Source organism: Argopecten irradians, chromosome 12, assembly GCF_041381155.1.
Source record: "Argopecten irradians isolate NY chromosome 12, Ai_NY, whole genome shotgun sequence".
NCBI classification, from domain to species: domain Eukaryota; kingdom Metazoa; phylum Mollusca; class Bivalvia; order Pectinida; family Pectinidae; genus Argopecten; species Argopecten irradians.
The window spans coordinates 6,197,194-6,214,776 of NC_091145.1; the positions used below are offsets into that span (position 1 = coordinate 6,197,194).

The following is a 17,583-nucleotide window of genomic DNA, read 5'->3' on the forward strand; positions in this document are numbered from 1 at the left end:
TAGTATTTCCTTTTCCAAAGCCACACATTGCCAGTATTAACATGACCTTCAATATGAAGAAGGTTGATTACTGTACCAGGTTGATAATCTTGGATTTAAAGATAAAAACAACAAAGCACCTGTTTTCTCCGGCATACTGCAATTTTTATTCTTACTCTGGAAATGATTATTCATGTTTGAAAATGACATAAGAATAGACACAGTATCAGAAAAAAAGGTGAATGAATGAAATATAAATGCACCGGTCTATGAGGGGGTGATGTAAAACCTTATGTGATTGGATGATTCAACAATAGATAAGTGAATGATCATGTAACGCCTGCTGTAATTGGTCCAAAGAAAAATGTCAACATTTGTGCAAAGAAATCATTAAAAACGATTGTAATTATTTTAAATGACCACGTGTAAATAGTACATGGCTAGTTTACTTATTGTCACATGATCGAGTGTAGGAGTCACATGACTGTCATATGGCTGACAAGGTCCAATATGGTCACATGACCACATTGGTGACAGCCAGCTTTCATATAAAATGGGTTTAGAACAACCATAATCCCAAACGTTAAAATGTGTCTGATGAAACTTTTTTAAGAAAAAAAAAGACAAAATTTCCCTATGGAAAAAAAAAACAAAAATCAAAACTTAAAAACAAAAACACCCTACAGTACAAGTTTGTAACTTAGCAGTTCAAATTGATGAAACAACTCAGCGTTCCCATGATTTTTTTTTTTTTTTGGTAAATATTTTAAAAATATTTCTTTTTATAAAAGTCCTGTTTTTTTTATTTTTCCTGAGACATACAAACAAGAAATTTTTAATTGATTTGAATATTCACACAAATGATGCAATAATTTAGCAAGCAAGTATTATGACTAGACAGAAAATACATAGAGCACCCAAGAAACCATACTGGAGAGGGGGGAGGGGGAAGAGAAGAAGGGTGGGGGAGGATGGGGAGGGGATGGTAGTGGTGAGGATGAAGCACTGGACTCATATTAAAGCACATTACTAGCCAGAGGTATGTCACAATGGTCCCGGGTATTTAAGCCCACCACTGAATGGTCCCTGGTATTTAAGCCCACCACTAAGTGGTCCCTGGTATTTAAGCCCACCACTAAATGGTCCCCGGGTATATAAGCCCACCACTAAATGGTCCCGGGTATTTAAGCCTACCCCTAAGAGGTCCCGTGTATTTAAGCCCACCACTAAATGGTCCCGTGTATTTAAGCCCACCACTAAGTGGTCCCGGGTATTTAAGCCCACCACTAAGTGGTCCCGGGTATTTAAGCCCACCACTAAGTGGTCCCGGGTATTTAAGCCCACCACTAAGTTGGTCCCGGGTATTTAAGCCCACCACTAAGTGGTCCCGGGTATTTAAGCCCACCACTAGGTGGTCCCGGGTTATTTAAGCCCACCACTAAATGGTCCCGGGTATTTAAGCCCACCACTAAATGGTCCCGGGTATTTAAGCCCACCACTAAGTGGTCCCGGGTATTTAAGCCCACCACTAAGTGGTCCCGGGTATTTAAGCCCACCACTAAGTGGTCCCGGGTATTTAAGCCCACCACTAAGTGGTCCCGGGTATTTAAGCCCACCACTAAATGAAGTCTAAGGACAGGTGCACAATGATGCCTTCCAAAGGATGTACACAACAATTTCTCCAAAAAAATCTCCAATTTCTTTAGAAGAGCATCGGTGCTACACCTCCTCCCCAGTCATGTTAATCTTTTAACAGTAATGAAGCAGCATGGAGGACAGAAGAAGGTCCATTTAAGGTGGTCACTGATCAGGAAGAAGTATTTTTCTCTTACATAACTAACAAATGAAATAAATAATGATACATATGCTCTCCCCTCTCAGTCAACTATTCATTATCTAAGGGAGGTAATTATCATGAATGAAGAATCTAGAAAGACCATGTCTGTGGCAAACGCAAAGAATGAAAATTGATCTATACAGCGACACATAAATACATTAATGACAAGTAAGAATCATAAAACAACACTTTTCATTAGCTTTGACAATGTCTACGGTTGATTAAAACTCTTTTCTTTTGTAAATTAAAACATGTTTGATTGTCAAATAAATTCACATACAACTCTTAAAACAAATTATAGACCCAGATACACAATAATATACAATGAAGAGGGGAAGTGCCCTATGCTCAGTGCTGAATGCAAGCATAACTTTGTACTTCGTGGGGTTTCGGCTTTCCACACAAATAAAGTGTAACCCTACCGAATTATACACCACATATCTATAGAGTTATCCCCCCTGATAGTGGACCCAGACTACTGATAATCTTTCGTAAAGTAAAAAGTATCAAACCTGATTGTGAATTCTGTCTCCCACATGCTCTATAGTCAATAACTCTTGACTAAATTATTCCATCCGTCTGAACACACATCTAAAGGGAGCTAACTCCGTCCACAACCTACATCTATTATTTTTTATGTTTTACATGTAAACGACACCCTGTGAGCCGTGTAGATTAGATCTACTTCTGAAACCTTGAGGAATCACAAGGAACATTACACATGTGACTATATAACACGGCCACAATTTAAAGTTGGCTTTAATGCTACAGTTATATTTATAGAGGGAATAATGCCACTTTCAGCGCTACATGTAAATATATATCATAGCTGGGTTCCATCTAAAATGTAAATGACTTCTGTTATAAACTTGCAATTTTCAATTGCCAGGTGTGTAATTCACCTGTATGGTCCATAATGTATATCAGAGGTAATTCTTTGGTTATACTAACTATATATACCCTTCTGTATCCATATATACATCACCCTCTGCTTCAATTCATTAAAGCAGACTACCATTCCAAATCAAATTATAGAACTCTTATATTTAATATATAAAGCTACAATAATCGGGGAAATTATTTCCTTTTAATTACAAGGAAATAAAAATGCACTCAGATCAAGTTGTAAAAACAAACACAGTTGTCTTCCCTCTTACATAACAATGAGGAAAGCTGTTTCAGTGAAAAGATTTTGAATACTAAACAAAAATACTCAAATACTGAGAGAGAGAGAGAAGCAGCACTTTCTAATTAAAAGACTTACATATATACACAAGCCACAGGAATATATCAAACCTTAACAGTGTGTCTCCTCTGGTAGTGTTAAAATCCTACTACCAGTATAAATGTTTTAAACTTATATATTTACACCCCACTCATTTAAAAAAAAAGAATTACTGGACTACCATACAAATCCATAGTCAATGCACTTCTATGGAAAAGACTAAAACACAAATTGAGATCCAAAATCGACTTTGTATAAACACGAACACAAAAGAGTTCACACGGAGCATTATATGTACCCATAACTTGGTCACACTCTCCGTCTGACTTTACATAAGTAAGGTAGGGCATCCTCACACGCTATCCAAGACACGTACGATGTGCAAGTCCCTGTCCAAGTGTTGATACAAAAAATATATATATACAATGAACACAGCATTAAATCACACACCAGTGGCACATTAGGAGATAAAGCTAATGATATATTAAAACATTAGCTTCATTAAAAGAATCATTTTGCATTATTTTGATTTTCACATAATATTTGTAGTCATCTACAGTGTTAGACCTACAGGTTTTTAATACAATTAAGTCATGATTCCGACAGCTTGATTTTATATCTACTACCTCGACCAAAATTCCTGAATAAAAAGGAACTTTGGTGTTTGAGAAAACATTCATGGACTTAAATATGTAAAACCCGACAAATTCCTTTTATTTAACCTAATATATGTTCATCAAATCTAATAAAACATGATTTACTGATGTGGCTTAAGGTCCTTGTTTCGAACGGTTATAACCGAGTTGAGGACATACCTAAAAGGACCAAAGAATCAATTTGTTTTGATCCGAGGTATTTTAAAACATTGCTAGCGTGTGTTCCCAAACCAGTGAAAAAAGAAACAAAAACAAAGTAACTTCAATAATCAACAAAGCTGACAACAAAATCATAAGTGTACGAATTCTCAGGTGCTTGCCAGCTATAACATCATATCATAATTTTTAATTTCAAATTTTAATGAAATTCAGTGACTGTATTTCGCAATGGATAAAATTAATGCAGTTTGATATGAAAGGAAAGCTTATTTTTTGTAAGCAAACATAGATTAGGATACAGGCAAGTATTTTTTGGGAAAATTTTGAAGTTGCAGGTTTTTTTTCACCAATAGAATTTAACAGTATGTTTAATGAAATATCAACACTATTATTTAAAAGACAAAAAAAAAATCCAGTAATATTGTTAAAAGGTTTAAACAAAGACTTAGATTTGATTCTATATCAAATGATTTATTACATGAAAACATCTGTTAAAATCCTAAAATACAGAACTATTTTAAGATTAAGAATTTAAAAATTCTTAAAAATTCTTATATATCCCAGCCATAAATAACTTAATATTGTGCTGAAAACCTGTGATGATAATTTTAAAGATTAAGATTTGGTCTTACTATTTCTATGATTGCCTATATTGATTGTTATGGCCAACAAAGATAAAAGCAAGAACATATCAAATTAACAAAATATATTACAGTCTGATATTATTCAAATACAATTAAAATAGCAAAATATAAATTCATTCAGTGCTGCTTCTGTATATTTAATTCCTAAAATAAGTCAATTAAACTGTTGAAAGCCAGGTGCTTTGTTCACGTCAAACAAGTGTTACAAATCAAAAAATTAAAATTTTTGATGTGTCATCTCTCACTATGGCAAAACAATCCTGATTAATTCCAAACTATTTTGCTATATGCATACGCGAGAAATAAATAGAATAAACATGAATTATACACGACAATCCATCAATGTTTCTCGTGTCTATCGATCACCTATCACCTATCTGTCATGCAGTTTATATATATACAAGTAGCACGGCACCATCAAATCAAAAATAGAATACAAAATTAAACAAAAACTTCATTGATGACTCATAAGTAACACTTTTGCACGCGAAGTGCAAATTGTTTTTTCTTTAATAATTACTATGAGATAAGAAGAGATTAAACGATTGCACCAATTATCTTGGATGCCCAACAGGTGTTTTGGGAAGATTAAACAAATGTGCGATCATGACTTAAATATTCAAATTCAAACAAAAACTTCATGGATAAAACTCAACAGGATTAAAGAAAAAAGATCAACAGAACAAAATGAAAAAGAAAGAGCACTGTGAGTGTGTTTATATCATGAAATTATTTCCATAAGATGAAAATTTAAAATAGCAAATTTCAACAATTTTATAGTGAGAGAACAAATCTATTTGTTTTTAGAATAAGAATCTCTCAAATTGCTGATATAAAGCTCAAAAATATTCTGTTAAACCATATCTATAGAAATTCAATTCCAGTGAGGTTTTTTTGTGTGCAGATAATGGCTCTATACCTCAATAATGTAGCTTTTCAGACAAATATGAGATTATTCTAGTAGAACTATTATAACTTTTATGTAATTAAACTTCCCCTTAACCCATTCGACCCAGAAGACATACTTAGATTCTTCTAGTTCAAAGGTTGGAATAGACAATTTTGTAATTTCAGGGGTGACTGAGTTAATTGTGTTTCATGATTTTTTCATTCATGTGAAAGAAAAGGATATAGAAAAAAATAAATAATGAATAAAGGAAAAAAAAAATATTGCAACAGGATTTGGTTGATTATTGCACTCCAAAAACAGCACACATGATGAAAAAAAGAGATGAATAAAATTTATTTAATTCTGTTTTGAAAAGCAAAACATACAACTGACTAATGAATTATTGGATTTGAGCTCAATTACTAGGCCAAAATGACTGTTCATGAACTGAAATTTGTACTAAAACTGATTTCTGTGCAGTTATAGAATCGGGTAATTTTATCAATACATTGTTGAATATAACAGAACATTCTTCCTGTAATTTTGGGAGGTTCCCAAATTAGAATGCGTCTTATTTTTAAAATTGGAATCTGCCTTTGGCCTGAATTAACAATATATATATTATCATGTGTATATAGATAAAACATCCTTAATGATTCAAAATTTAAAATTAACAATCAAATCTACCCAACTGAGAGCACTACAAGAAGAATACACCCAAACATTGTTTACACACGGTAATAAATTCCCCCCCCCCCAAAAAAAAATCTTTGATTGACTTGCACATATATTACACTATAACACACTGCAGTCCGAACAAATCATTAACTGCATCAAATACTCCATAAGTTATGTATCCAGATCTATGATAATAAAAGTCGGTCTAAAAATAAGAGCTAACAGTCAGTATCTGCAGACACGATTTTAGATAAGAAATGTGGTCGTCAGCGTCTCACGATGATTCCATCGTACTGGTGGTAACAGTGTGCGAGAGCACGGTTTCCTGGGATTGCTGCGAAGGCAATGACTGTAAATATAAGTCCTGATTGGGCGATAATTGTCTATATGGAGACACTGATTGTTGTGATTGTGGCACATCCTCACATGCGACATCCATGGCTGCCTCTTCGTCGTCGAACTCCTCCCCCGACCCCGTTAGACCGTCCTCCAAGTCTCGTACTTCCTCACGATCTTCTCTTCGCAGTGGGGAGTGGCTGTTCTCACCTACATCCCTATCAATTGGAGAGTGACCGTTTTCGATGTCTCCATGGTCTCGGTTCACTGGAGAGTGACCATTTTCCAGAAATGGATACGATTCCATATCCGGTTCCGACTTAATCCCTAATAATTCATCCCTGGAAAAAAATGAAACGAAGATTAAAGAGCTAGCTAAGGAAGTGATACAGATTCGGAAGAACTTATATTAAATCATCTCATTTTTCTAAATGTTTTTCAAAAACCTTATAGAAATGGTCAGCATGAATTAAAGGAATAGAAATTTAAAAAAAATTATGAATCAACACATCTGCATTTCAAACCGAATGAATATCAAAATATTAAAAATTTGTCATTTTCTAGAAATTAATTTTTTGATGCCATGCTTCGCAGTACATTTGTACAACTTTGTGGTTAGGACATTCTAAAAACGGCTGATTCAGATATTTTCTCAGGAAAATAAAATGACTCAATTTTAGATTCCAAATAGAGATGAAACATGAAATAACACATTTAATAACATTTGTATGTGTTTTTTATTTCCTTCTTATTTATGAGTATAACATAAAGTGATAAGAAACACTACACTAAGATCAACAATATGTCTCCCTCCCAAACTTTTCTACAGCGTTTTAAAAGCCTAAATAAAAATATTCTCTTCATCTTATCCAAACTGATCTTTTGAATCTAAAATTGCACAATTACCTGTATGAGCTTCAATAGCATTGAAATAAACACTTGGTTTAAAGGTTGTGCTTTTCGATAAACGACAAAAAAATGGGCAAGATTATGGGCCCTTAGGGATCTACGCTTCAGTGGTTTACCGACTTGTGCGCTCATGTGAATCAGACCACAAACATTAGTGTAAATAAATAAACAGAATCTCAGCAGGTGGCGTAGTTCATTGTGATCCATCTCACTTTTTCCTCAATCATTATCATAATGTAGTACTTCAACAAGCAAACATGATTTTACACTAGGCAACGATGATTTTACATTTTGCGTCTTCCTGACATAAATAGCGGCTTTCCAACAAACAATGTGACTTTAAAATTCAGTAAAGAGACAGAAAACCTCCAGAAAAGCGTATATTAATAATTTAAAATATCTGATGGCTTTGATAAATATGGATATTGTGTACAGTTCGGTAAATGTATGTATTTATACATGTACTAAAGTACCGGATGACCTCCATATAGGTGTGTATTTATGTAAATAAAGTAAAATGCTTTAGATGACTTTGAAATGTGAATGATTTGTGATTGTCACTCAAGAAATGCCTTTAAAAAATGGGATTTTTTTTTTAAAATGAAACAGAAACAAATGATCTTTTACTCTTTTAACATGGGTATAAAACAAAAATGTTTAACATCATACAAATCCAAGTATCTTTTTCGTAATTTGAAAAAAATAATAGATTTTTAAAAAATCACAAAGCCTAAAAAGTTTGACACAATGTCTAAACATGAAATGAGTCCATAAATCTCTTTCCATAAAGTGTACAGTTTATCTAGTAATATCATTTTTCACTTTTAAGACAAAGTTTCTAAAGAAAAATACATTCAGATAAGCTTAATAATATCTTGTAATTTTATTTTTCTCTTTTTTATTGTGAAAAAATTTTAAAAAAATCTTTTTTCAAGTAATCTAAGTAAAAAACAACCCAACCATACCTACGATGAATAGAATCATTATTGTTTTTACAAGAGAAAATTATTTTACATGAAGACAGGCGCGTCCTTATTACCTTTTGAATAATAAGATTAAAAGGTTAGCCTTGTATCTGGTTTTTTTATTACACAAAGTATAATGGTTTTATTGATGTTACCAGGGTCAAAACAAGAATTAGACAACCGCCCTCGCCTTGTCAAAAGTCTGTCATAATTTTGTTTCCGCATAAGCACTCATAGAAAAAATTAATTATGTACACGCGTATCGAGATCTCGCTGATAAAAATAGCCTGTCTCATTCATCATCTTAATTTCTGATATTTATGAGATGTGATTTTCCATAAAACTAAGATTTGCCAACTCATCGTTTATCATTACATACCTAAGATATATTTGTATAACATTCAGTATATATAGCTTAGGTATACTCATAACATAGGTGAAATTTTTATTATTTCTCATTAATTATGCGACTGAGCAGGCCAGCAATATGCAAATGTCGACATATCCTTATGAAGTTTATTTATTTGCGATACTTCTCGATCTACATAAAAGCTCCATGACTGTCGTATCGCTGTCAATACTGACCAGGAGAACAAAGTGAAATGTTTGATCCGTATGACACATGATAAACTCAACACGTTCTAATTTACATATTGTTATCAGTAAGCAAAGAACAAGGGTGTCAGCACCGATTTGACATGCCCACTTCCTCTATCCAAGCCTCGACATCCATCAATAAGTGATTGACAGCCAGTTGCCCACCAATGAAATCTGTTTGAATATTCGGCCCTTTGAATCATGCTAATTAATTAAGCCCTAGTCATGCTGCTTTCGTCCATGCTGAATTAATGGATATATTTTGTTTTTATTTTTAAATACCTGTCAAAGCGCATGATTCTCCCCGATGAGAAAAGATTTCCTTTTGAACTCCTTGAATATCAATGAATTCTACTTAACATCGATGACATTTGTTTGTACATATGTGATGTACACCGAAAGCAACAAATCCTGTTTTTTTTACTTGGTAATAAATATCTCATGCAGTCGTTTGAGTGTTGAAATCTGAGCAGGTAAAAGAGTTATTGTTTTGTCGATAGCGCTATGTCATGAACTTGTCACTTAATCGCAGAGATTAAAACCTAACAGGTCAATGAGTACCTTAGCTTATACAGTCGGCATCAATCTTCACCACATATTAATTCTTTTAAGATACCAAATTAAAGATTACCTACGAATGAGAGAAAGACAGAATGGAGAGAATGTGAAAGATTGAGAACATAACAGAGGTAGCATAAACAGAAAGACAGCAAAGTGCAAAAGGGAGAAAGAAATGGATACAGTGTAATTTGTCTATAAACCAGATGTCGCCAGGAACAGCATATTTTGTTGGTATAGCAAGGTTTCCAAATTATGCAGGTTTTAATTACTATGAGTTTAGAAGAAGAATGTCATATATAATGTTGGAACATACAGCGATACATTTTAGACAAGGGCTGGTTATGAGAATTTATACTGTATATGATTTTAGTTGAATAAGAGAGGGGAAAATATGCATGTAATATTAGCTTGGTAAGTAAAATGCATGAATTGAAGAGGGAGAAATGGATAATAAATATTAGCGTGGTAAGAGGAGAATGTGTGAATGAGAGAGGGAGAAACATGGCCATGTGATACATACCTGGCTGGTAGTTCTAGCTTGGCTAGACTGTCTGAACTGCTGTTACGACTGGACTTCATGGAGAGGTCTTCCACACCATCCACAGACACATTACCATTACACAGTTGATGGTTCATCATATTGTTGGCCTGTTCTAACGCCACCTACAAACAAATCGTTGCATTATTCAACAATCTGATATCTTAATATTATTCAATAATCTCAATTCTCAATGTTATTCAACTATCTCAATTCTTAACATTATTCAACAACCTCAAGTCTTGACATTATTCAACAATTTCAAGTCTTAACATTATTCAACAACCTCAATTCTTAACATTATTCAACAATCTCAAGTCTTAACATTATTCAACAATCTCAATTCTTAACATTATTCAACAATTTCAAGTCTTAACATTATTCAACAATCTCAATTCTTAACATTATTCAAGTTGTTAACATTATTCAACAATCTCAATTCTTAACATTATTCAACAATCTCAAGTCTTAACATTATTCAACAATCTCAATTCTTAACATTATTCAACAATCTCAATTCTTAACATTATTCAACAATCTCAATTCTTAACGTTATTCAACAATCTCAAGTCTTAACGTTATTCAACAATCTCAATTCTTAACATAATTCAACAAACTCAAGTCTTAACATTATTCAACAACCTCAAGTCTTAACAATCTCAAGTCTTACTCTAACGTTACCTACAAACAATTCTTAAACATTGTTCAACAACCTCAAGTCTTGACATTATTCAAAAATCTCAAGTCTTACTCTAACTCTTTTCTTAAATTGAAAATCAGATTTTTATACAAAAAACATAAATTCATAATGAAATATAAAACACAAATTTAACACTATTTTTGAATGACTATATCTGAGATACCCACCCTTAGGCTGGCGTTGAGGTTTTCACCAAACACAGAATGTTCACTCTGCATTGAAGGGCTCTTAGACAAATTCCTGGAAAACATGGATTTAAATATTCTAAATTCCGTTCAAACAGAAACAATTGGAATTCAACATGATTCATAATCATAATATATACATACAGACTATTTTATAACCTCCATTTGTAAAGTGTATACAAGTTCTTGAAAAATCGTTGTACATCTCATTACATAATTAGCAATAAATTATTTTTACGTACTTTTTTTCCAATTAATAATTAAGCTTTTATAATTAATAGCAACTACATTATGAATTAAATTCCTCACACACAGAAAATAAATCTGTGACCTAATTAACAATGTGAAATTAATTTATTCTAACACAAATGATGCTTGTTAATTGACAGCATGCTAATGACAAAACCTAGCTTGATAATTACTCTATACCCAATCTTTCGTTATGACAAAAACTCACATCACGCTCTATGTATAGAATTTAATTATTCAACTGAATATAGTGATTTTACACGAATACTAATTAGGGCGCGTCAATATTGATATGTATCGAACACATAAGGTCATCGTTTTGGACGACAGTCTAGAATACAGCCTAGTTTGTGGACTAACCACATCGTAAATAAACTCTAAACTAAGACCCGTTCTACACGGAAATGAATTAATTTGACTCTACTTGTAATAGGGCTAATTTAATATGTAGCAAGGTGATTACAGCCAAAAGCACAACAAATTGAAATAGGGGCAATGATTAATCAGTATTATGGCCGACAGGTGAGACAAACATAAATCAAAGGTAAATTGTTGGTATTTCATATCAGGTGTAGGACAGATCATCAAATCCAATATTACATGTTTTAAATTATTCTTACTAATTCCAGGTCATATTGTACCAGATTGATCATAGAGAAGGTTCATAATTAAGAGAATTTGGTTAATAGAAACACAAGAGTCTCATGACATGCAGAGAGTGATACCTTAATTCATGTGTAATATTTTAGCTGGTCAGCAAGAGGCTTGCCGAGCACCAACTCCCTAAAATATTACACAAAGGGTTATTAAAATATCTCTGACCATTTTATATATCCAGCATTTTATTGCACCATCGTCACAGGAAGAAAATTATCATGCGTTAAAACTGCTGATATTGTACACCGTATGTATCGGTAGTTAATTCATAAATTAATATCATACCCTCCCAGCTTCTGTGGTCTGCGTTTGTAGAATTCAACTTCGTCGACAGTCCATACAGCCCCTTTTACATTCTCAACTCTCATAAAACATTTGTGTAGACTAAGGTTGTGTCGCACTGCATTCTACAAAACCGAACAAATTGTGTGAAAAATTAAAACAAGAACAGATTCGAAAACTTTTATACTACACCAAAGCCACATCATGATGAAAAGTGTAAAACATATCAGCATTCATCACTTGAAATCAATCAAAATTTATTGATTATTTAAGTATATTGATACAAAGAAAATATTATTATCCTCATTTCAGGATATTGAAATATCAATGGCTGACGACTTTGAATCTTTATGTCAATCTGAATACCTTTTTACACTTATAAAAAAAAATGAACCCATAAAATACAATGTTTCAGGAGGACGGAGAATAGAAATACTGGTAAATATGATCAGTCTTTGGAAAAATAAGTAAGTTTCTAATACCTTCCATGTTGCCTCATTTCGGCGGAAGTAAGCGAATGTGTTTTGGAACCATTGGTAGATCTCGTTTAAGGTTAACTGTTTGTGAGGAGATTCAATGATAGCCTGAAACACAAAACATAGATGATGTGTTGTATAGTTTTTCCATGGACAACAAGCTAGTTCAAGGAATTCATATCCTCGATAATACACATCCACTGACCATATTTTGTTGAATTTGGTCAAGATTTATATATTGTATAAGTTTAAGACTGAGGAAACAAATCAGCCATTCAGATTTGAAGTTCCTTTTGAATATACATAGATACTTTAAAAACAAACCTGGCCTCAAGTATTTCATGATACATCTACTGATCAAAATTTGTTGATATCGGTCAATATTTATCATTTTAAGAGAGACAGATACAACAAATAAATCCAAGTTAATATCCCCCATTTTGGTGAAAGTGGCAGGATTTTGTCTCCCTGTGTAATCTTTCCAATTTGATGAAAAGGTGTAAATATAGAAATAAATACATGATATTTACCTGCCGTATAAGCGAGGCATATGTAAACGGTGGACGAACATCCGTGCTTTTGTAGAAGTCTCTGTTTCTTTGGATTTCGGCTGATATGGGTAGGTTACACTTGTCGGACACCCGTCTCCGCATTGGACCGCCGCTGGTAGGCGTGGTCGGTAGAGACGACGCCTGTGATAAGGGTGTCGATGGTTTTGATATGGGCGTCTGTCCGAGGGGAGGGGGGATCAACAAGGGCAGTGACATAGGATTAGCAACGAGTCCCGCAGGCGTGGGGGGAGCGGAGACAGACATAGAGAGCGGGAGGTGGGGAAGCTTTAGCGGACTTGAGGAAACTGGTTTACTGGGACTGGGTAGCTGTGGTAAGAGGTTGGATGTGGGGATCGGAGGCGACTGGGTCGTCAGCGACTTCTGAAACAATTACATCATTATAATAACTTACATCATCATTATAATGTATAATTACATCCTTATCATAACATATAATTACATCATTATTATAACGTATAATTACATCATTATTATAATGTACAATTACGTAATTACCAACTCAATAATTATCTTTTATGTCAACTTAAAGTAATCCACAATATGGTTAACTTTAAGAACTTTTCTTTTAAACATGTTCGGCCCTGTACTTTTGGACACATGAATAAGCTGAGAGTGAATACCTGTGATGCTTCTGATGACCCAGAAGACCCAGACTGAGGCTTGCTGTCGGTAGGTTTCATGTGTAAATGTTTCATCATCTCTTGGAGAAGGTCCTTTTCTCGTGTTAACTGTAACCAAACAGATAAGTCTGGTCTGTACCACATGTCAACGAAGACATTAACTTATTTTTTCCCTCAGAAATATTCTATAAAGTCTGTTAACAAATAAATTCACCTTTAATTTATTCACCCCTCAAGACACATTTGAACTCTTCTGATACAAAGACTGGAATGGTTCATTTTGAATTTTTAGGGGAGAATAAAAGGATACATGATATGTATACCGTATACCCATATATGGCATTCTGTAAAAGTCAATGAATTTTGTCTCCCTGTGTTTTTTTTAAATCTCAAAGTACTCTTCAGTCATATAATCTGGGTTTTTTAAATTTTTTTTTTACTAAAGATGGTTGTGAAAAAGGAAGGACCCTTTTTTTAAATGCCAAAACCCTTCTATCAAGAAATATTCCTGATTAGATACTGAAAATTGAGAAAAATATTTAGTAATAAATCATTCATTTCTTAATGTTAAGTTGATTTTGCAGCCGTGTCTTATAAATTATGGTTTGAAAAATCATACCGTTTATGTAGCTAATTCATTATCGTTTTTCCTGTCTATTTGTTCAGTTAGAAAGATCATAATATCAATCTGTCCTCCATTTTACAGAGCAGGTTCAATATTTAGTTCTATGTATTTAACGATGACGTTATTTCTGCTGCTAATTGGACCAAATTAGGTCAGATTATACGAGGTCAGTAGAACAACGCGGGTCGGAGACAATGACGTCTATGAAAATCGTTATCACCTATCAGAACAGCAGGTTGTTAGCGAGTCAGCAGTTACCGGTACCCACCACAAAGAAACAACACTTTTATAAACAAGATTTCTAAATCTGAGGTGTAAAATACAAATACTCTCAGTAGGTCAACAGACAGGAATCTCCTGCTGAAAAATAAGAGTCGCTAAACTCTGATCAGAATGGGTCCTATTAATGCTAAGGTCGTTTAAGAATGTTATGAGGAGGAAAGCCAGAGTACTTGAAGAAAAACTAACAACTCGCGGACATTACCTAGCAATAGCCCCACGTAGGATTCAAATTCGAACCCCAAAGATGAAAGCTTACCCATAAGAATGATTAAACCAGTGGTTATTACAATCAAAAATGACCGCAGGTCTCAAGGAGGCAGGAAATTCAGATAATTTTATCATGACTGGTTCAGAAATTAGTAGGTTATTTAAAGCAGTTCAGTCCCACATGGAAATCAATAAACTCACAGCTGCAGGTATTCATAGGTTAGTGAAATTTTCACCCGCGATATAAATTGTTATAAACAATTGATGTCCTCCTTCCCACCGAACTATTAGCATCAGCACTCCCTGCTCTGACCCACTGCCCTCAATAATATATAACCAATTTTCACCTACATTATGACCTAGTTACTTTTAATCCACCTGGATTACACATTATACACCTCCAAGCATGCATACCTGTATCTCCAGCTGACTGACAACTTGCATTTGGACACGTGCCTGTGCTGTGCTTCGGTCATCAAGCGTATGCTCAGCACTTAGATGTCTGCAAACAAACAATAATTAAAGTAAACAATTGAAAAATTTAATGTTGGAAATATCAAATTGTTGTTGTCAATCAATACCATTTTTAAAATCTATTATAAATAATTGTAATTTTTTAATGTCATCAATGATTTAATGTTTCAAAATCAGAATGCGTTGGTATAAACTCAGGTGCTGATGTAGTTCAGAACATTTATGATTGAGGAGCTCCTGGTTCCATTTTTCTAGTGCTGTTTTAGGTGTTTATGTATACATGGAGTTTGGGTTATATTCTTTCTCTATGACGTTAATGTTGAAAATCACTTGTTTTAAGTGATTGTTCATGCTAGAGTGAATACTTACTTGAGGAAGGATACGTAATCTTCACAATGTGTATCACAACCTGGCCACTTACAGAGGCAGTGGCGGAATAATGCATGATAGGAGGAGGTCGGGCTTGGCTGCTCCTGCTTTATCTGTGCTGGGGAATGGCTGAGGGAAGAATTGCCTGAAAACAAAAGCAAACATCAAGTAAACCTCTAGAAACATTCAGACACTTTTATTGAGCTTCTTACATTTTCCTGTTAACTTATAAAATTCACCCCTGAAAATTAATAATGGACTGTTCCATCTTTAAGTTGGAAGAGTTCAATGTGTCTTCAGGGGTGAATGAGTTAATGTGTTCACGGTTTTTCTTCTTGCCTAACTCGTACATGTAATGTTCACATTCTGTTTCTTAGATTCCAGAAGATCTTACCTTGGTTGAGGTAGGTGTCTGCAATGCCATTTGATGCCCAGCTGGTGGGCGGTGTAGGAAATGAGAGGGAAGGCAGACCAGCGCCCAGTGAAGTTGGAACGGTGCCGTTAGCGGTGCTCTTCATGACAGACTCGGCATCCACGCCAGATTGACTGGCTACCTCCTTCCATAGCTGCTGTATTTCACCAGGTGACATCATGCCTGGGAAGAGAAACAATTGGCTCTGATAAGCTAATAAAGAAGACAGGGCAAGTCTCTTTTTCATCACAAGTGACATGATTTGCACAGATCACATGTAGTGCTCACAAAAAACAATCTCACTGTTGACCCAAAATCTTTCTCAGATCAAGGCTCTTTTGAGAATTTCCAATATTGAAATTCTTCTAAATGTCTGGATTGGTCAGTGGAGGTTCCTGATCTTTGAACTTTGAACTTCAAAGATCTATTAAACTTCAACCTGTCAATTAATATCCATTTGACGTAACACACATGGTTGCTTTGTTCAAAGACTGTTCATCCTTCACCTTGACCAAGTGACCTAGAAAATATGTAGGTCAAATTCCAAATGACCTTCACCTTGTTAACATATTACAATGCCATGTGCTAATTTGTTCAGCTAATTACAACAAAACGCTGACTTTGCACTTTGTTGTAAAATGTATATAGTTGCTACTCCAGCTGTAAAAAATAAGTCACACTAATTTAGCATCACTGCCCACGGTTGCCCCGCCAGTGTTGAATTTTGTTCATCAGGTGGGGCTCCTGTATCCCAAGCTGGTTTGTTTAATCACAGTTTGGTATCTGTTTGTTTTAAAGCCCTCTGGATTGAATTATAACTTCTGCACAAAGTTAACAAACAGAAAATTACAGATTTCCTGTTTGCTGGTACTGTGTATTTTTCCTAACACTTGGCACAAAGGTTTTTAAATCTATGCTCGGGATCATTACCATCCGACTGACAGACAGGAAAGCCCCGTGATGGCCTCAAGCATACAGCCGGGGTGTGCAAATGTTTCCCGAGTGACAACAATGCTGGAATTTATAGAAATTGTTTATAAGTTGAACTGTTTACAAGATATACACAGGAAAAGGGCTGTCAGATGCTAATAGGCTATGTGTATGGAAAACCAAGCTTTTGTAAACAAGCCCGGTAAACAACCTCTCTTGAACGACTAACAACTGTGTAAACAAATTGTTAGGCCACCCCAACATGGCGTAAACAAGTGCTGGTATAAATAGCTTAGGCTGCACTGGCTCTCTATTGAAGAAATAAACAAGCGCTGATGTGAGGAACTGATGACCTGGAAAAATAATCAGCCCCTCTATGTATTCAGCTGCTCATGTTGTATTTCCTTTCACATGGTTTTATCTTAAAATTCTAGGTGATGTCGGTTATTGATTTCTGTAACATGCTGCTAGTGTAAATAGAAGCAGGAGATGTACTACACCTTCAAATCCATCATAACCTTCACTGGCGTTCATATTTATTATATATAAAAAATGTGCCACAGTATATTC

The 17,583-nt window shown here is 34.5% G+C and overlaps 1 protein-coding gene across 5 annotated transcripts in view; it reads right to left on the reverse strand.

Annotated features, from left to right (window-relative positions):
* Window positions 1-120: 120 nt before the first annotated feature.
* Window positions 121-17,583, reverse strand: part of LOC138336985 (forkhead box protein P1-like) — a 60,297-nt gene continuing 42,834 nt past the window's right edge. For 4 of the 5 annotated variants that reach the window (XM_069286641.1, XM_069286639.1, XM_069286637.1 and 1 more), the window contains 10 exons: window positions 16,066-16,266; window positions 15,672-15,816; window positions 15,243-15,330; window positions 13,715-13,822; window positions 13,053-13,454; window positions 12,529-12,630; window positions 12,050-12,171; window positions 10,841-10,913; window positions 9,956-10,098; window positions 121-6,744 (listed from right to left, as the gene is read on the reverse strand). In XM_069286641.1, coding sequence (XP_069142742.1) covers window positions 6,342-6,744; window positions 9,956-10,098; window positions 10,841-10,913; window positions 12,050-12,171; window positions 12,529-12,630; window positions 13,053-13,454; window positions 13,715-13,822; window positions 15,243-15,330; window positions 15,672-15,816; window positions 16,066-16,266 — 1,787 coding nt within the window. In that variant the 3' untranslated portion in view covers window positions 121-6,341. The remainder of the gene's footprint in view (window positions 6,745-9,955; window positions 10,099-10,840; window positions 10,914-12,049; window positions 12,172-12,528; window positions 12,631-13,052; window positions 13,455-13,714; window positions 13,823-15,242; window positions 15,331-15,671; window positions 15,817-16,065; window positions 16,267-17,583) is intronic. The other variant, XM_069286638.1, reaches the window with a different exon arrangement.